General features: G+C 41.6%; 1 protein-coding gene across 2 annotated transcripts in view; it reads left to right on the forward strand.

Moving 5' to 3' along the window:
• Positions 1-19,903, forward strand: part of TDRD1 (tudor domain containing 1) — a 1,954,313-nt gene that overhangs the window by 51,340 nt on the left and 1,883,070 nt on the right. For both annotated transcript variants that reach the window (XM_086922877.1, XM_086922878.1), the window contains exon 2: positions 9,771-10,092. In XM_086922877.1, the coding sequence (XP_086779003.1) occupies positions 9,777-10,092 (316 nt within the window). In that variant the 5' untranslated portion in view covers positions 9,771-9,776. The remainder of the gene's footprint in view (positions 1-9,770; positions 10,093-19,903) is intronic.

A 19,903-nucleotide genomic window follows, 5' to 3' on the forward strand; every position in this document is an offset into this window, starting at 1 on the left:
GTGAAAACCTGCTGATCGGTCTGATTAGTAGACACAAGTTACCCTTATTAAGAATGCAAAGTATGTCGCCAATAGTTTGAAGGATAGGTATTTTCATTCTACACTCGCATGTAGATCTGGACTTTAGTGACTCAGATAGGTCTCTGTATTCTGTGAATTGTTTGATGAGGAACACAACATTCTTGGATTTTATTTTTGATGGAAGATTAATTACTAGGTCAAAATTGTTAGCCCTTCATGTGTGCTTTTTGTTTTGAGGGCCATCATACTGAGTTGGTGAAGAGTGCTCACTTTACCGGAGGATCCAAGCTGCACCTCCTTGCTAAAGCCCAAACCATGTGTTGTGTAGTTTCCACCCTAAGTTGGGAACTGCACGCTTGTGGACGGCATAACAGTTGGGATGGTGCCAAACTGATTCTATGCACCCGGTCAGGATTTGTTGTCCTTAGGCCAACTAGCTCACAGTGCCACCATGAATAGTGTTGTAAATGATGCCACACGATGTAAAGTGAGTAGGTATAGATTTATTAAGGAGCACAGCAAACTAGGTCCTCACGCCAGCTGACCTAGACTCCAACTGGCGTTAGCAGAACACTCAGTACAGAATACATACAAGCATTCTTAATACCTTGGCTGCTGTGACTTTTCCCCTCCTGTGCTGACTATCTGTAAATCCCATTGTTCATGACGAGCTCAGCTCGTCATGAGCACATGAGCAGTGTACTGCATGACGAGCTGAGCTCGTCATGAGCATGGAAGGGGTTAAACAATAGACACGGAAAAGGTATAACCTATTTACAACAAGTAGCCCTAAACCTAAGTGGGTAGCAGGTGATTCTGGCAACCGCTCAACATGACAACCCGGATCCCCAAGGGATCGTGGTAACAGATCTAGAGCCCTTTTGCTCAGTCACTCGTGTTCTCAGTCCGTCATAAATCTTTATTTCGATTCAAGGAAAAGAATCATAAAAGTATACATTTTTTTAAAAAGAAACACAAATTACAAATGGTTTGAAGATCTATCGGTTCAGATTATCATACAGTAAATTCTCAGCTACATTTTCAGCACATTACCTAAAACAGTTACAATCCATATGAAAAGGATTAACATAATTCATAAGAATCCAAAAAAGGAATAAAATGTATCATAATAAAGTGCATTGTGCTATTTAATTTTTAAATATCACATATATAAAACAATTCAACCTTTCATACTATCCATCTTACTTTGCCCTATACTCTTTCATTGAATATTTAGTTAGTGTTCCCATCTAAGACAACCAATTTCCTTTCTATTTAGAATACAAAAAATCCCAGAAGAGGATTATATTTTCAATATCGGTTCCTAATGGTAATGGCCAATCTGATAAAACTAAGCTTGGCACTACATATAGCAGCAGTATGCAGCGATTGTAGGTACCCATATCCTTCTTGTAATTACAGGGTCGAATGTCCATTAAAATAGGTTTAATAAACCGGTTTCTCAGGGTTTTATACAAAGAGCAAAAAAGAGCAAAGTGCATTGTTGGGCTGTGTTATCACATGGGCAAGGGGGTAGCCTCTCACCAACCCCCTTGCTTCGGGAAAGCAAATAGAAAAATGCCATGTATTAAGTCGAAATCTTGTCAGGTAAAAACGCCATTGTGTATGCACAGTAAATGATAGATAAAATTGGTACTGCAATTTACTCAGACTCTTGCTCCCAGAGAAATATGCAAGGAATGCACAGTGGTCTATTTTCCATGTTTATTTAACCTACGCGATTCTTGTATAGAATGTGTTATGCAATGATTAATAGACAGAAGCAGATACGTTATTAGAAGTACCAGGACAGTGAACAGGATAAAAAGTCCACCATTGTGTTAAAGTGATGTATACATGCAAGCAAACAAAACAATATATATAAAGTCTGACGCACTCCTACTATGCAGTTCTTAACCCAAGTGTCTAGGGCGCATGTGTGGTTTCTGCGAAGAATCCCCATACTGGATGATCAAACCCCGGTTACCTGAAGGGAAATAACATAAGTCCCCGTCTTGGTCTCAAGATGGACAACCTTTTAAGGGATTTCAGCCAGCTGCTGGCCAAACCTTCAGCTTGTAGAGACCTCACCAATGGCAGCAAAGCACTCCTCTAATTAAACCCAGAAATGCTTGTTTATTTGTAATTAAAAGCATCCTTGAGAGTCCTGTGCAAGCCAGCATTGTTATGGTCTATAGATAGCCGAGTTGCCTTGTGGATGAAAAATAGATCAACATTTGTACAATGTGTGTAGAGGCTTTGTACATGGTGTTCAAGGAGTCGTGATTAAGTTCTCGTCCAGTAGAATCTGTAAGCGAAGCAGCTTCAAAGAAACAAATCCAGCATTGCGACACACTTAAATATGTGTAAAAGGGTATTGTGTGAAGGGGAAAGCAACTTAAGAAACGTTTTCATGGTGAAAGTTGGCATTGTTGCTACGTAGGCCTAACTAAGACACATGACACCGGGGACTGCTTGTATTCCTATGTAGAAGGTACTTGGTCATGTTTAGGTTTCGCCTATTATCATTCGCTTGCGAATGTAATAGGCGAAAATTCAAGGGCTCGATCCACTCGTCAAACCACTGCAGTTTCTTCACAGTGCATGTGAGTCACGTGACCACAAAAGCGGGTCACGTGACCACACAAGCACACGCATCTCCCTAATCCGCAAACAGCATTCATTCAAAAACACAGAAACCCCTGCCCCCATCCGGCTTCCTTCCGCGCATCTGCCTGCCACACTTCTCCTCCCCTCGCATTCCCGCCCCCCTACCAGGCTCTCCCGCCCCCATCATGGCAACAGTCAATCCAGCAGGCATGTTTTAATGCGAGTACATTTGAATGCAGAAAAAAAGAACAGTTTGCTTCCCAAATGGCCCCTCAACGGACGATAATCTCATCAAATGGCAACAAGCACAGACATTCTGACTCCACCAGAGTGGCTTCGGCGCTCTCTTCGAGTCAGTGATCGCTATCTAGCACGAAAACACATCTGCAATCAGATCAGGCACCAGCAGGATGTGACGCCCACCGCAGGGTCCTCGTAAATATTTTAGCGTTGCCCCGACCGTTGCAACAGAACTTGCCATCTTGTTCACGCGACCCTCAACAAGGAAAAACATTTCCGGCAAACTCACTCTGCATCTCCTACCCGGTGATATATCCTCAACAAGAGAATGTCTTCAGATTGTTGTGCATTTCTGCTCAGGTTGCCCATATTCATACCGCTGTGCATTATATTTATTTAGAGTAGTTTTCATATGGTGCGCTCACGGCCGAGAGCTACAGAGCACTTTACAGTTATCTTATGTGAGGCCTTACACAACAATTGTGATGGACAAATATACAGTGAAGAGCAAACGAATAGATCAGGCTATGTACAACAGAAAGACATACAGGTTTTTACAATTCAAGACCGCCAAGAAGCTGGAACATCACAATCCATATCTATTAAAGGTCGTGCATTAGTGTGCCCAAAGGAGAACGTGAAGCCACACATTTACGCAAACAGGAAACATAATTAGCACGATCCAAGTGAGGTAGAAGTACTTTGAGACAACCATCCCGAAAAGAAAATCGACAGCGGTGTTGCAATCTAGGTATGTCAAACAACATCTACAATGAGCAAGAATCAACCTTTCCACAAAGAGTGAGCCAATCACCTGGAGCTTCAGAAGCAGGGCATGAAAAATAGCCATTGGTTCTGTAACATGGGCGGTGGCTTGAGCCAGAGTCAAAGGCTACAAATCACTAAAGAGACACTGGAAAGAAATATAGTTCAAGGAGCAAATGGTTTGGTTCCTCATAGATGTAGGTGAAGAGGTAGTGGCAAGAATGCTCGGATGGAGGAGTTCCAAGTCTTGAGTCAGGGACCATTACAGGATTAGTACAAGGTGTGTGCTTTATTGAAGGTCTTGAGCGCCAGAGATGACTAGACCTTCAAAGAGCTACAGTTTCTTGGCTAGGTAGTGTGTAATCATGTTGCAGGAGTTTGCAATGATGCATGCTATCTTCTACGTCGTTCTACCTTCAATTGGAAACCAGCTCAGAGAGTTGAGGGCTGGGCACCAATGCCATAAAGTTGATCATAAGCATGCCACAAGTGACAATGGTTCTGCGATGCAAAGGTTTCAGAGGCAAGGGTTGGATTAGTCATGGACAAGGCAAAAAACAAAATGAAGACAAGCACTGGCGTTGCCAATAGGTTTCGCATTTGGAAAGTTGGAGCTATTGGTTTTGTAAATGACATTTTACATTTATATATCGATATTGGCATTATCAATTAATTATTATAATTATTGATCTAAATATTTATTCACAAGGTCTATCATTTTCATAATAAGAAAAGGGTGTTTCAGTCTGATGCAAGATAGATACTTCAATCTTCATTGGGAGCTTTGTGAGAGATGTGTTCTGCAAAGAGCTTAATGCCCTGGGATTTCAGAGCCAGGCTTCATTTGTGCTGTTCTAAGCTTGGAACGCCATGCACATTTGCTAACTGGAAATAACTGTTATTCAGCAGAGGTCACCTAAGAAACGTATTTAGGCACTTTGGTGATAAGATTGAGTTAAGGAATATAAATGGAGGGATTATTTAATCATATACTAATTTCGTCATTTAGTGCTTTGAGTAATGAATACCATTTGAACACCATAGACAATGTTGCAATTAGTTTTAATATATTGTTTAATCGCCTGTGTTAAATACAACCATTGTTTATTCTCACAGTAACATTAATTTGTATAACCTACACTATATTAGAGCATTGCTTTATAGTACATCCTTTTAAAATATACGTTTTCTTTTTTTTCTTTATCCATGGGGGTAAAGGTGTTGTGGAACATACTAATAAAATAATCCTGTATTCTCATAAATTGTTGTTTGTGAGAGAAGGAGACTGGATTGGAACCCTAGCCATTTTCATTTAAGAATGCTAGGATCTTGGACTACTTGGGCCGAGGGAGATGCAAAGTTCACAGGAGCAAAAAGCGCCATCGTAGTTCCCCTTCCCTGGAGTTCACACTGAAGTCATGATCTTTGAACAGTCCTTCCTTTTCTAAGTGACCCTGAACTGCTTTTTAGTCGATATGCTTGATTTTTTTTTTCAGTTTGAACTACACCAGATACACTGGTTCCCCAGAGAACACAAACTCCTATAACGGGGAAAAAAAGCTGATTCAAATGGTTGAACTCAGGACATGGTGGGCTGAGATCAATCACTCAGTTACCCTGAATGCCAGTGGTATAATTTGTTGTTGGCCACGAATGAACACCACTGCAACATACACAAGATAATTACTGCAAAACTGTCACAGAAGTGAAGTTCTGCTTGGCAAAGCACATCATTGGAGCGCAATATGAAACGAGGTGAAACATTTCAGATCTCCTACAATCCAGACAACTGAAAACAAATAATGTATGATATATCAGCCCTGAAACGACCACTAGTTTCTATGATCTAAAATATGCAAAATAAGAGCTTTCATTTTCTGCAACATCATACCTCTATTTCCTTCCCTCTCCCTCCTTTCAGTGTTGTTCTTCACAAACTTCCTCCCTATGACCAAGGAGAATATGTCCAAACTGGCTAGAAAAAATAAGACAGATCTAATAGTAGAGCCTTGTGCCCCCCCACCCCCACACACACACACGAATGAAACCTTTGGTCCAATTTCTGGAAGAGCACTTTTGATGTAATCAACACCATCTTTCCTCATCGAGTAGTCTCATGCCTCTGAAACATGCAGTCATGCCTTCTTAAGAAACCGGTGCATGGCCCAAATATCCCTTCTATCTCCTGTCCAACATACATTCTACACTTCCACAGCAAGATCATTGAAAAAGAAGCAAGGCAGCACGAATTAAACCCTGAACATCACCAGCACATATTGCACAACCACCAGATGGTTTCTAGCCTGCATGGGCACTGAATCACCCATGACCCAGATTTATAAAAAACTCTGGATGTTCTTCTGTCCTTGCACTATCTGACCTCTAAGCCTCCTGTGGTACTGTGGACCACAATATCTTGTTGGAAAGACATGTTTTATGGGCTGCAATTTATAGACCTTCATGTGGTCTTGATTAATTATGAAGAGAGTTGACGGAATCACCAATTCTCCCAGTATTCTTCAGAGTACTTTGAAGTTTATCTTAACCTGTCCAGCGTTTATAGGAGGACTCTGGCTGCACTCTTAGAGCAGTTTGTGGTGAAACTCCAAATGTACTCCAATGTAGGTCAAATTAATTTTCAATTGGAAAACTGGTCTACAAACCAATTCATATTTTTATGGAAAGACCATGTAGTTACTGGATTATGGAGTGTGACCTCAGTCTCAATTGAAGCAGGACAGAGATACTGGTGTTAAGCAGAACGGAAATCAAGGTGCCATCCTTTGATTGGCCTCCTGGATTAGGCATGCTGCCCAACATTTTTAATGTCATTCTTTTGTGCTTAAAGTTAATGCTACCTTCAAAGAAATCATCCAGCAGTCGCCCTTCAGTGAATCCTCCCATTCCTCCGACCAAACATTTATATGGGGTTGATAAGATCCTTGGTGATGGCAGGATTTGACTATTGCAGCATATACAATGACTTTACAAAAACGTTTTTTTAAGATTGAAAGACTCCAGAACCAGGTAGCAAAATTCCCTGAATCAAAAGAGCCATGAACACACACACACCGCCTTCATAATTTTACATACGTAGACTGTAGGTGCCAGGGTCAAGTTTGCAATGTGTTGCACTGTCTACAAAATCTTTTGGGGGGCAAAGGTCCAAATTCTCTACAAAAACTAATACCCTATTGCATCCTTACTGGGATAAGCACATGTAATACATAGAACGCATCCAACCTATCACAAATGGAGCCAGATTCATGGGAGGGTGGGGCCTTTGGAACACTTAAAATACAAGCTTTTTAGGAAGGACCTGAGAAGTGGGATGTTGAACTACTTTGTCTTCAGCTGTTAAAGGGATATGCGTTGATGGCTATTGGAATGGACCCTAGCTGCCTCGTATTCAGATTATTCTTAGTGACACTCTAAAGTAACCAAAGGCAACATGACACACTGTATAGAGCTCATCAATTTATAATAAATACAAAAATATCACATGATGGAGATTAATGTCTTTGGTTGTAAGTTAATTTTGATTTCCAACTAGGCAGTGGTACCCGGCAACCATCTTTGTGAGGTGATGTATGGGGAAGCGCTTGTTTGTTTAGCAAAAAGTGAGAACAAGGGTGTAAAGTTAGGGAGTAGAAACATTTGGGTGAGCTCTGCTAGTAGTAAACTTTGTAATCTTAGTAGCTATTCCTCCGAACACCAAAATGTGGGTGTGGAAAGAAGAATTCTTTTTGGTAGTGTCAGTGGAGAGCTTTTACAATGGAGTAGAGGGAGGGCTCAAAAAATAAATTATTCACCCTTACATCTATGCCCATTTTTAACATGTTTGTTTTTTCTAACCATGTACCACTCCAATTGAAAGGACTCTCAAACAGCTTTGTTGAAATCAATTGACACTTTCTCCAATTTACAGCTTTCATTTTTTTTAAAATATTTTTTTTTATTAAACAAGTCAATTCCAGACAGATACACATCAAAACATCGGACAATCATATATTGTACAAACTCCGTTGTGCAGGTAGTATCGGTGTAGCCATAGAATATGAGGCATATATACTGAGCAATTGTACACATTACGCATGTTTTTCCTTGACATCCCAGGTCCATATTGCCATGTCCCCTCCCACCCCCCGCCCCCCCTCCTAGGATCTGTATTTCTCCAAGGGGCTCCATATCTTTTTCCATTTCTTGGGGCAGCCTCTACTCTTATACACTACTTTCTCTGCTAGGTGGCACCAATCCATATCCGTGATCTTGCCGGATATTTTTGGAGGATCTTGGGACCCCACAGTCATGCTATTTTGTTAAGTTAACGTCCTCAGGATCGGTTTGTGGAATAGTATGCCCACCTCTAGATCGAGTCAATGCCTGAATAGCCGTAATGGCACAGAGCATTGAGAGGATCAAGCGAGGGGAAAAAGATGCAAAAATCAGGAAAGGAAGGGGACAGCAGGGAGGGAGATCTGTAAGACACAAACAGATAACACGCATAAGACTATGTTTTACAATAATCAGAACAGACAGTGGTATGCAACTACCTTATAAGTGTTATACCTGTAAAGGAAAATATAACTCTTCTAGATGTGTAGAGGTATCTGGTAGCGTAGAAATTGTTGCGGTGTAACTATAACAATACAAAAGCAAGTAGCAGTACTATACCAATGATTCACACTTTTCAGCGTCTCTCTATACATATAGCACCTAGAGAAGAACCTACCTAAGTATACCTCTAACAGTGCATCACAGGGGAAGAGTGTAACCATACACCTCTAGAATACCCCTGTTAAGTGGAAGAGGTAAATACAATAGTTAACACCTATACACAATGAAATACACGCTGCCACTTATTGTAATATCCATTTCAATGAAACAGAACATGCGAAGACCCTTGGTAATTCAATTCGATTACTAGCCCAACTAATGCCTCTTAAATGGGTTCAAGGGTATATCCAAAGTATGGGAGGGGAAATGATCACCACAGTTTATGTGCGCCCTGCACACCCAAAAACCGAGCTAGGGTCCACTCCGTTGGCCGACAATACCAACCGAGCCAATTCCATAGTTACAAACGGACACAAAACCTACTCACGGTAACCGCCGTTACCGAGTAGGCTGAAACTAACACCAAACAAAGAATTCAGCGATCCCGCTGTATTGTGCTGTGGTGCCAGGCACCCTTACGGCACCAAACACTCCAAAGTCTCCAAAACGCCTTGACAAATACTCTGGCAGAATTCCCGACACCGCCATCAGCCGCCTACTGTCTTTCATACGTTCTCGCGCTATTGCGTAGTACCGCGAAGGATCACGGGAACAGTAGTTTCCGGCCCAGGGCGTACTGGGAATAGTAGTTCCTTCAGATCGAGATCGTGACATATTTTGCGTTTTGCGACCCCAGCAGCTAACAGCCATGTTTTTGTGTGGCAGGCCATGGGTCCTCCCCCGTAATGCATAGCGGGAACCAGCATGCCTCCGACTGAATATGGAGCCCCAGAACCCTCGTCATCACCCCCGCAACCCTCGTCCTATAACATTGTATTATTGGGCAGTCCCAGAGTATATGGAAAAAAGTGCTGGCTAATCCGCAGCCTCTAAGACAGTGGTCCAAGTAAAGCTTTCGTTCTTAAACTCAATGAGACGTTTCAGTGTGTCACTTGATTCTTATAAACCTCAATATTGGCTTAACCTATTGCAGTTCCATCATTATTGGATCATTCCTTTGACATTATATTTTCAATACTGTGAATCCATTGAATGTTACACACAGAAGCAAAATGTTACTTCCTGAAGACTTGTAAATGTAGAAAGATTCTTAAATGTACTAGTTCATAATGAAAGGTGTAGTGTTTATCTGATCATGATACTAGGTTACCTAAAGATGGCTGAAATACTTTGGTTCTGATGAAAATGAAGTTTTCATCGGACATCCCCTGATATTGGCAACTCTTCTGTTAAGAGTCACTATATGCATCATTAATTAAGTCCACCCGCATTATGTTGTAAAATGTCAAAAAATTCGTAATTGCTTTCTTAGGATATTCTTACAAATATTTTATTGCCTGAAATTACCAGTTATACATTTTAAATCTTTTTAATTATTATGTTCCTTTTCATTGCAGTGGTAAATGGAGAATCATTTCAGTAGTAATGTGTTAAGAATGAATCTGCCCTTTCCTGGAAATGAAAAACGAGAAAAGGGGATCCCCCATGAATCTCTAAGGAGCCCTCGAACGTATCCAAACTTTTCACCAAGACCAGAAATTGCAGGTGCTTCTATTGGACTTTTAAACAAGAACTTTTATCTTTGTGAACAAACAAAACAGTATTTTGCAAATTCTGAATTGAAGTCCCGGGATTGTAGTCCAAAGGACAGTGGTAAAGTTAGAGACTGGGGCAAAGAAGGTGAAGTCGTTTCGAAGATGAACAGAGGGCCAATTCTAGGTAAGAAAATATTTGTCTTTTCATTTACCCTTTTGAAGCCTTCAATCAGTCATTCTTCATTGTGAGAGTAGAACATTTGAATTGCCATCTTGCCTATTTTTTTCATTGTGACAGAAGTTTTGTTTTTCTTAAATCACCTTGTTAGTTATGGCTGATGACAGTTGTGACTGTGTCTTACCGAAAGTGAAATTGTCAACCTTCTACGGTCATTGCCAGCCTAATTTATGTGTGCAGTGCCTGTAGTGACCATTTCGGTTTACGTTTATGCATTGTGTACGCCAATCTGAAAAGATGCAGTGCATGTTAGACATACAAATGCTGGTACTGTAACATTGTATAAATCTGGTTCTGGTAACACACTAGAGTGCTGTACTTACAAGATCCTTGTGCAGCATTGTACTTGTATTTAAATGAAAAGTTATAAAAATTTCACAGAATGGAACTTCTCATATACTGCGATGGTAGGAAAAGGGGTTTTGAAAATCGTTCTCAATTTTCCTTACTAAAGTTTCAGTGGCGAGAAAGAAAAGCAGGTCAAACCTGATGTCCCTTCAGATGAGTGCTCACTAGATTTAATTTCATTATGTATTTCTTGGTTATGTATAGTATGAATGAAAAGGCATGCTTTCTATTAATATTATTAGAGTATTTAACAAACCATAAGTGGAAAAGGTTTTCATTTTGGCAGTGAATTTGAGAACAGTTGGACGTTGGAAATTATTATATTATAATAAGGTCTTTAAAAATAAAAATTGTAAAACAGTGAATTCAGCAAACTATTTAATTTTTCCTTTTTAAATTACCTTTGTAGTGTGGTATGCTGTTTTTGTCTTTTTTGAGACCTGCAATGAAGAGCAATCTGCAGGTTTCTGGTTTTTTGCAGTCTGGGAAAAAACACCCTCTGAGAACCATGTGCTTGGAAGAGGACCTGCCGCAATTGAGGCAGGATTAGCAGTAGAAAGGCACTTTGTGAAAAATACGCAAGAAATGTAAAATGCAACAAAAAATACTGCTTTAAAGTTTCACTGTGATCTTTTAAGATTTACAATACCCTATGTTGTAAAGCGTTTTCATGTGTATCTTCTTCTGTGTGCTTGGTCCTTGCCTCACATCTGTATTGATAAGGTTTATTTTTTCAATCACATGATCTAAGAGCTTAGACATCTGCATAGTAAGTGTATGATGTTACAGAAGACCTGTATATTGGCAGATTGTGGGGGTGCGTTGATTTTCCCCTTACAATTTATGTTTGCTATATGTGTACAATATATCCATAATGTGTTGGTAAAGACTACTGAATGCTGTGTTGAATGTATGGTGATGCAGAATGCAGAGATAGCCCATGGTTGTCCCTAGTATTGGTAAATGGCTAAAGCAACAGGTTTAGGGTGAGAATGGCATTACGGATAAATTGGTTATGGATTACTGCAACTCCAGTGTCCAGCCAAAGTCGTGGAACTTTCAGGAGCCCATTACGAAGGGTCAAACATTTGTGTTGCAGAAATTATATGTCATCTGGCTTGAGTTTCGGATATTCTGAAACTCCGATATGTTGTTTTAATAATTCCCTTATCGTGTATTGTAATTTTGAATTGATTGTGGGTGTCCTCCCAAAGTAAAACATTTTGTACCATAAGTGATTGCTGGCTCCATGTGAAGGCTGTGTAATGGTTGTTAGCAAAACACACAAGATGATGGACGGAATGTTGCACAATGGCAAAACATTCACCCCCGCCACAGATCTGGGTTTAAGCCATTGTTATTTTTCTCACCAAGCCACCCCAGCTCAGACATGGCCATATGCAAATCAGGCTTGACCCTGTGCCTCATGGGAACAGTCCAGACTGAACTGCCAAGCCATGTCTTCCCTGGACCGGAATCAAGCATCCTAGGACCGGTTTCTGGCTATCAGTCGTCTTCAGCCAGGATAGCTTGACTCAAGTGGCTTAGTGAGCACGGGACCCAGGTCTGGGCATACCCTTCCCACATAATGGTTGTTGACATCTAGTCTATTCTTGTAGCATTCAGTTTAGAGGATACTAGGTAAGGTTAGTGCTAAGTCAAAGGTAAGCTGCCTACCCTTTCCTTTGTGCCCTTCTGCACTACTTTATCATCTCCTCACAAACGTCTTCCTGCCTGACTCATTGTAAGCCTTCTGATGTGTGACTGGTTGCAAATTCACATCCAACTGATTGTAACTGGAAGATTTACTAAAGCTTACCATATCTGCATTAAGCCGGTTCAAGCAGGTCAGACTGGGACTTCGAATAGGTAACCGTTGAACAGTAATCTGTGCTCAAGTCAATGAGACAACCAACTACTTCCATAATGAAGAAGGGTTGTCTGATTTCAGCAGAGTTGAGACTACCAATAGGCACTAATTGATGCCAGGAGTCCTCCATGCACATACTGTAATAATGTTTTTAATTGGTCCTGAACTTTACCTATATGAACACCAACTCGATTTTTCTTGGGTCTGTCCACGATTTCAAGTGTGATTGTAATGTCAGTAGCTAGTTATCCATTGCAAGAACTGCCTCTGTTTCTGGTTTTAAAGAGGACCTTGTAAGACCAATATCAAGTTCAGAATGTTAATTCAAAAGACGTTCTGAACATTTGTACAGGGGAAAGGACATAAAGGATCAGGAAGTTTGACAGTTTTCGTCTGAAGTAATATGTCCCTTACTCCAGGAGTGCAATAAAAAAAATAAGTTTTGCTCTTGCACCTGAGGAGGAGCAGGAGGCCTGTCTTCCGAGATGTAAGCCTGCTTGAATTAGTGTGCCAACTTTAGGCGACCAAGACACACAATTGATGGACGGAATGCAGAACAAATCAAAACATTCTCCCCTAGTCAAAAGATCTGGGGTAAATCCATCATTCTTTTGCTCACCATGCAGTGGAGATATATTTGGATCAAATAACTCGAAAGAACTTTATGTATGCCTCTAGTTATTTCACCAGAGGAGGAAAGTGTCTTTTTAAATATTTGTCACTCTTTTTAGGTCGAGCTATGTATAGCTCTGAACTATTATACTGGAAACTAACACTTTGACCAAGAGGATTCCAAGCCGGATTCCTCCCAATGCATGTTGTCTAATGAACCGTGACGCTTCGCCAGGCGCTCTTGGCCTCACTCACACGCCATATGCTCCACTGCCCCCCCACCCGACTTGAAAGGAAGCCTCGCACACCAACATTTGTCTCACACCACCAGACATACATCAAAGGCAGCTGCTTCCCCGCCCACCCCCCCCCACAGCATAAGATTAACCCTGTCTATTTCTTATCCCTTCCCTCCCCACCGTACTCCCGTCCCTACTTTACTTTCGTTTCTCTCTGCTTCTTTCCCTCTGGACTTTCACCGCCAATCTTTGCCTTCTTCCTCACTCCTTCTTTCCTACCAGGTTTCTTGTTGTGCAAGCTGCAGGGCTGAGTTTGGAGAAAAATAATCTTGCTTCGCTGAAAGGAAAACATTAAATCAAAGAAAGCTTTCCACAGTCTTGATTGAAAAACAGATAGTGCATACACACAAAACCGAGCAGACCTTTGACAGCGTAATATATTATTACAGTCTGTTTTGTACCCAGTACTTCTTTATGTTGTATGGATGTGTATTATGCATGGACGTTTCTGATATAATTTATGTTTCTAACTGTTGTTTGTATTAGATTATTCGATGGTTGTGGATATTACATATCTTTGCTACACATGCGCACGCGCATGTGGGTAAGATGTGCCGTCGGCGTCTTTGTGTACTTTTTGCCTGCTTCTATACTATCTGCGTATTATTTGTTTATTGTGCCTGTGTAGCTGTTTACCTGATATGTATAAACATTATCTGTGTGTATTGGTTGAGCACTGGATATCTTTAACGCACACTGTTACAAACACATGCGCCTTTATGTACTTGTGTATGTCTGTGTATACTGAAATTGAAACGTATTTGAGCAACACGAACCCGGTTGTTTCTGCCTCAAAGTACGGCTGATTGACAGGTGCCCAAACGTGCCTTTCAGGCTCTGCCCTATGATCACCAAAGGGCAGTGCCGGCTCCTGCCAGGCCCTGTAGGGGCACTGCCCTCTGCAGTGTCACGGTGCCTCTTGTGAAGGTCAGAGACACACACTTCTGTGTATAGCGCCTGGAAGTGACCGCGCATTCCACACCCACGCTGATGTACCACGTAGACACCGCGTGCTCAAGCACCGACAGACCAGGCCGGTTTACACCCCCTCACCAGCCCCCTGCCCTCCAGGTGCATGGAGGGGTGACATCCAAAGGTGAATGGCTGCTTTTCAAAGAGCCCCCCCCCACCCCCCCCAAACAACGCGTGAGCCGCAGCCTCCACGCCACCCCCAGCAGCCTCCACGCCACCCCCAGCAGCCTCCACGCCACCCCCAGCAGCCTCCACGCCGCCCCGGCCCAGCGGTAATATATCCTTTTGAAGCCATTTGCTGCCGAACAGCGCTACAGTAAATATGCATATTGCTAATAAGGTTTGCACAATTACTCCAGTCAATCACGGCTGCATGTTTACATCACCGCCACGTACAAAACGGTAGTTAAGGCAGTAAACTTTCTAGGCGGCTTCTGGGAGCACAAACCTGCAGGAGATTGTAGGGGCAGAAATATCCCTAAAATAAGTTTTATATATTGGGTTTGGGACACAGCGGCTCTTCTCTGGGAGGCAGACTTGTGTGATCGCTGGCATCCCTCTGTGGTGTCAGCACTGACCTGGTTAACGCTCACATTTAGATTCTAATCCGACCTCAATCTACTTTTACCGCCTAGCGCTCAGAAACCGCCTGGCGGTATTAAACAGCACTTGACTGCTAGGACATTAAGCAGCAAAAGGGACCCTCTAGTGTTGTAGGAAATACCCTGTATTATCCTACAGCTAAGGATTGTATTATGATAATCTTGAAGTGACATCACCACTCTGGTGTATTACGTTGCGATGACGTCAGCGCTCTTCTTTCCCTCCGGACTTTCATGGCCAATCTTTGCCTTCTTCCTCACTCCTTCTTTCCTACCAGGTTTCTTGTTTTATTGTACTTTTCCTCATGTTCTTTCTTATTTTTTCCATGCACCATTTCCTAATTTTTCCTTGTCCTTTTTTTCCACCTTTGTTTCTTCCACCTTTCCTCATTCTTTTCCTTCCCCTGAACGTAGTCTTTACCATCTTTCTTTCTGCGTTTCTTTTTTCCCTCTCACTTTGCCTTTCACTATTCTCGCCGTTCCCTCATGCCCTCACTGCGCCTACCCCATCTCTCATGCGCTTCTTTATTTCTGGCTTCCTCACAGTATGACAGTCCAAAATATTTGCTGCATTGAACAAACGGAGACTTGGAGAGACTGTCTGTTGAGCATAAGGGCTCATAGAATTCTGCAAGACCCTCAAAAGTTGGCAGTCTGTAAGGCCTTGCTGAACTGAGCAAGGACAGCTGCATGTCAGTTATCTGACATACCACTTACTCTCTCTTACCGGCCTGTCTGTTAAAGCCCGATTAAAAATCGGGGAAATTCCCCAATGAGCAACGTTCTCAAGTTTACCAGTTCCTTTCGTGATTAGCTCATCTAGTTCATGTTGTTTTGCTTTGCATTCTGGGTCTTGTGGTCCTGACTGTAAAATGGATGAACAGGACGACAATTTCAAGAATGTAAAGCAAAACCCTGAACAGTATCGGCTGCACATGAAACTGGAAATCGTGAGAGGTCTGCATGCACATGTCGATCTGTAAGGATTATGCAAATGTTCTGTCTCTTTATGTTTCGCCTACAGACATCGTTTGGGTCTTGCCTACAAACATCTTTTTACTTCCTGTTTTCGGAAGAGGACTTTTGGAGCATACCAGAAACTTACAGTGGACTTAGAATCAGGCCATTGGTTATCATAGGTTGCCTGTATTTTCATTTTTTTCTTTTTTTCGTGACTTTTATTTTTTATTTCAATTTTTTTTTAATTATAAAATGTGCATATCAGAAAATATATACACTACAGAGTAATGCAAAAAAAGGGGGGGTTACAATTGAGTTGGGCTACTTGCATCTTGGTTGTACACTATATGTTGCGTCATGGTTACACGCTATACATTATACATTGAGTATACTGCGTCCCCCTGGTGTGAGAGAAAGAAGAGAAGAAGAGTGAAGAGGGGGGATGTCTGTTCTGAGCTGGTCAGGTTTGGCGTGTCTCTAGGTGTGCGTCTAGGACTTACCACATGTCATTCTTGGCGTTGTGTTCCTTCGAGAATTTGCCGGTGATGTTGTCTGTGCCTCAAAGTAAGGTGACCCAGTTTACCCAATTTTTGAAGGTTGCTTTGGCTGTATTTTTCCAGTTTGTTAGTATGATTTTCACTGCCGCTGTTAGGATGTCCACTAGGTCTCTTTCCTCCTAATTCTCTAGACAGTCCGACATGAAACCTGTGGCGACACTAACAAAACTCTCATTATCTTGCTTCTCATTCTATGACTTTTCGTCCTCTACTTGTGTTTTTGTCTTCTCCTGGGAACTGCTATATTCTTCTTCTTTTTTTTTTTGTGTCTAGTATTATGTAGGTTTCCACACATCTTTGATCTTGCATAGCACCGAGGACAGCCAAAGTAGTTGAAATCGTACTCCCGGGGGCAATTACTTAAACTACTTCCTTATCAGCTCGTTAAATCCTGGAAGTTCTGCCTCCCTCGAGGAACAGTTGAAGCTGAGCCACTGACGTGTGGTACTTGAATCCAGCTAAAGACACTTCGTTGCTGATTCTTACAAAACATATGGAGTTGTATCATGTCAGTGTTGATCGCATCATTGGTTAGTTGACAGTAACAGAGTAGAAAAGAGCAGCGTTATTTTATTCTTAAACGCATGCATTGGTACACAACAGCCCGGAACCAACCTGAAGGTTTCAATCTCACATAAACTGACTCAGGATTTCATCATGCCAATGTTGATAAATGTGAATGACTTTTCATTTTTTTTTGTAAATGCATACAGATACTCAGCAGGAGTGTTATTCCACCTCTTAACATGTATTGTTCTTGTCAGATAGGGAAGCTTGTAATAACGCTTGTTTGCAGACGGTTGCCAACACAAGGCGTAGCTAATCCTTGAGGATTGCTTCATATGGGTCACATAAATCGGTAAGCAGACAATGCAATTGTGTTGGGAATTCTGCTTATTTTTAACATGGTTGCGCACAAAATTTGGACAGTTAAAGTAGCTCATAATTTTTGGGAGCTGCAGACTTTGAAGCCTAACTCAATGTGTGTCTAAGTGCTTGTTTGCTCACAGTCACGCTTGATCTCACTCATGGCACGAATATGAAATTTGGCAGCACTTTTTTAATCACTCTGAGCACTCACTACAGTTTACCTTCTAAACAATGCTGACAGTGCATGGCAAAGTCGTGCTGTCTGAACAAACATATTTTTGGCTACGTTAACCTGTGACCTTGGCAGTATCGTAGCACCCAAATATTGAAAAGAACTTATGTATAGTGAATGGCATGCTGGTCTACCCAATAACTTATAGTAGGTGATTTTAATGAGCGCCCCTTTCTTGGGTCAAGTGCCCATATGCTAAGCCATCCTAGTAAAGCGATCGGCTAAACGTTTTAGAGCAATGTATATGTACATCAGATGGTATGTGTGCTGTCCAACAACACTTTACTGATCTTTCACCTCATCATTCTGCATCTCCACGCCAACCCTTCTTTCACCCCTCTTCTCTCCTTTCTCTTTCCTACCCTCCATGTATCCTCCTTATTACCTTCCCACAGCATCACTCAGCACCACTCAACGCCACGGCACCACTCAACGCCACGGCACCACTCAACGCCACGGCACCACTCAACGCCCCGGCACCACTCAACGCCCCGGCACCACTCAACGCCACAGCACCACAGCACCACTCAACGCCACGGCACCACTCAACGCCACGGCACCACTCAACGCCACGGCACCACTCAACGCCACAGCATCACTCAAAGCCACAGCACCACTGAAGGCCACCGCATCACTCAGCACCACTGAAGGCCACCGCATCACTCAGCACCACTGAAGGCCACAGCATCACTCAGCACCACTGAAGGCCACAGCATCACTTTGTGCAACCATTCAACAACTGGTTCTAATATGTTCTCTCAATGTTTCAAGCTTTATTACAAATGTCACAAAAAGATGGTAATATTTTGCTGCTGTTCTTGGATTTTCATCACAATAAAATACACTGAACATAATCTTCCCAAAAGTTATTTACAAAAGTTTAAGCTATTGCCATTCCAAATTACAATAACTTTTATTTAAGTATTAATTATCAAAAAAAATAAAAGCCATTGTTATTTGTAATATTAACACATCTAAGTCATGTAAATACAACACATATTGCATTACAAATGCTATAGGTGTCACGTTTTCGAAAGTTAAAACTATTAGCATTGTAAATGACAAAGCTATTAATTTCGCTATTTTTAAAACCAACACATAAATAAAATATTTGTCATTTACAATACCAATAGATCAAACTTTCCTAATGCTGGACCTATTGCATTGCAAATGCTTGTTCACAATGGTACCAATTCCGCATTTACATGTTCAGCCCATTCACGGCAACATTCTGAAAGCTCTTTGACTGGGCCATGATTAAGCTGTAGAAATCTTTTGCGGTTTAAATTGTCATCCAAGAAAAAACAGATTCTGTGTGCTTTCTCTCTGTTAAAACTGTCTCCTGAACCTCATAATTGTTATTAATCTTTGTAGCAAAATGATCAATGGCCATTCTAGTGATGAGTGGGCAACCCTGTGCAAATTCTGTCCATTGTTCAGTTACCACCCCAGTTTAGACCTGGCCAAATGCAAATCAGTCTTGACCCTGTGCCTCATGGGAACAGTCCAGCCCAAACTGCCAAGCCAGGTCCTCCATGGACCGGAAACAAGCTATCCTGGCTGATGAGGGCTGAAAGCCCGAAACCGTCCCAGGATTCTTGTTTCCAGTCCAGGGAGGACCTGGCCTCGCAATTTGGGCTGGACTGTCCTCATTGGGCGCAGGGTCAAGACTGATTTGCATATAGCTGGGTCCAAACTTGAATGGCATGGTGAGCAAAAAAACGATGGATTTAGGCCCAGATCTCTGTACTAGGGTGAATGTATGACATTGTTCTGCATTCTGTCCATCAATTGTTTTTGCATTTAACTTTAGGAGCCCAGCTGTTGTGAGTACTGCTGCTTAAAGGGAAAAGAACATGCTGGACATTCCACCCACAAGAAGTCACATGAACATTTAAACCTCTCTAAGTTAGATGTATGCAAACTCTTTATCTAATCTCATTGATGCTCATAGAATCATTTTTAAATTTGAACACCAAATTATAATGGCATATTTAGGATATTGGCTTTTAAGTTTGGTGTGAAAGTAAGCTCAGTAGCCTCATTTGAATTTGAAGAGCAGGAACTTTATTATACAGAAGAGAAACTCTAGCCATACCACGTTTGACTTACAAACATTTACCTTTCTAAGGTAGAAATATACTTCAAACTGGGACTAATCACGCTTGCCCCAGACTTTTCCAAGAATTAATGCAAAGTAAAGGACGTTTTGGGAGTAAATGAGTGTATGGCCAGATAACAAAGTCGCCATTTGTCAATGGAAGTATTTTTGGGAGAAGTTTAAACATTTAATTCCTGCCGTTTTTGGATGTGAATTGTGTTAACATATTAAGAAAATCCAGAAACTTCAATTGATAATGGTTTGGCTAACACTGATATTAATGTCCAATTTTCTCTTCACACAACCAACCAGCTTTTTTTCCTGTGCTCACAAT

The sequence above is a fragment of the Lissotriton vulgaris genome, chromosome 5 (assembly GCF_964263255.1).
Source record: "Lissotriton vulgaris chromosome 5, aLisVul1.2, whole genome shotgun sequence".
NCBI classification, from domain to species: Eukaryota; Metazoa; Chordata; class Amphibia; order Caudata; family Salamandridae; genus Lissotriton; species Lissotriton vulgaris.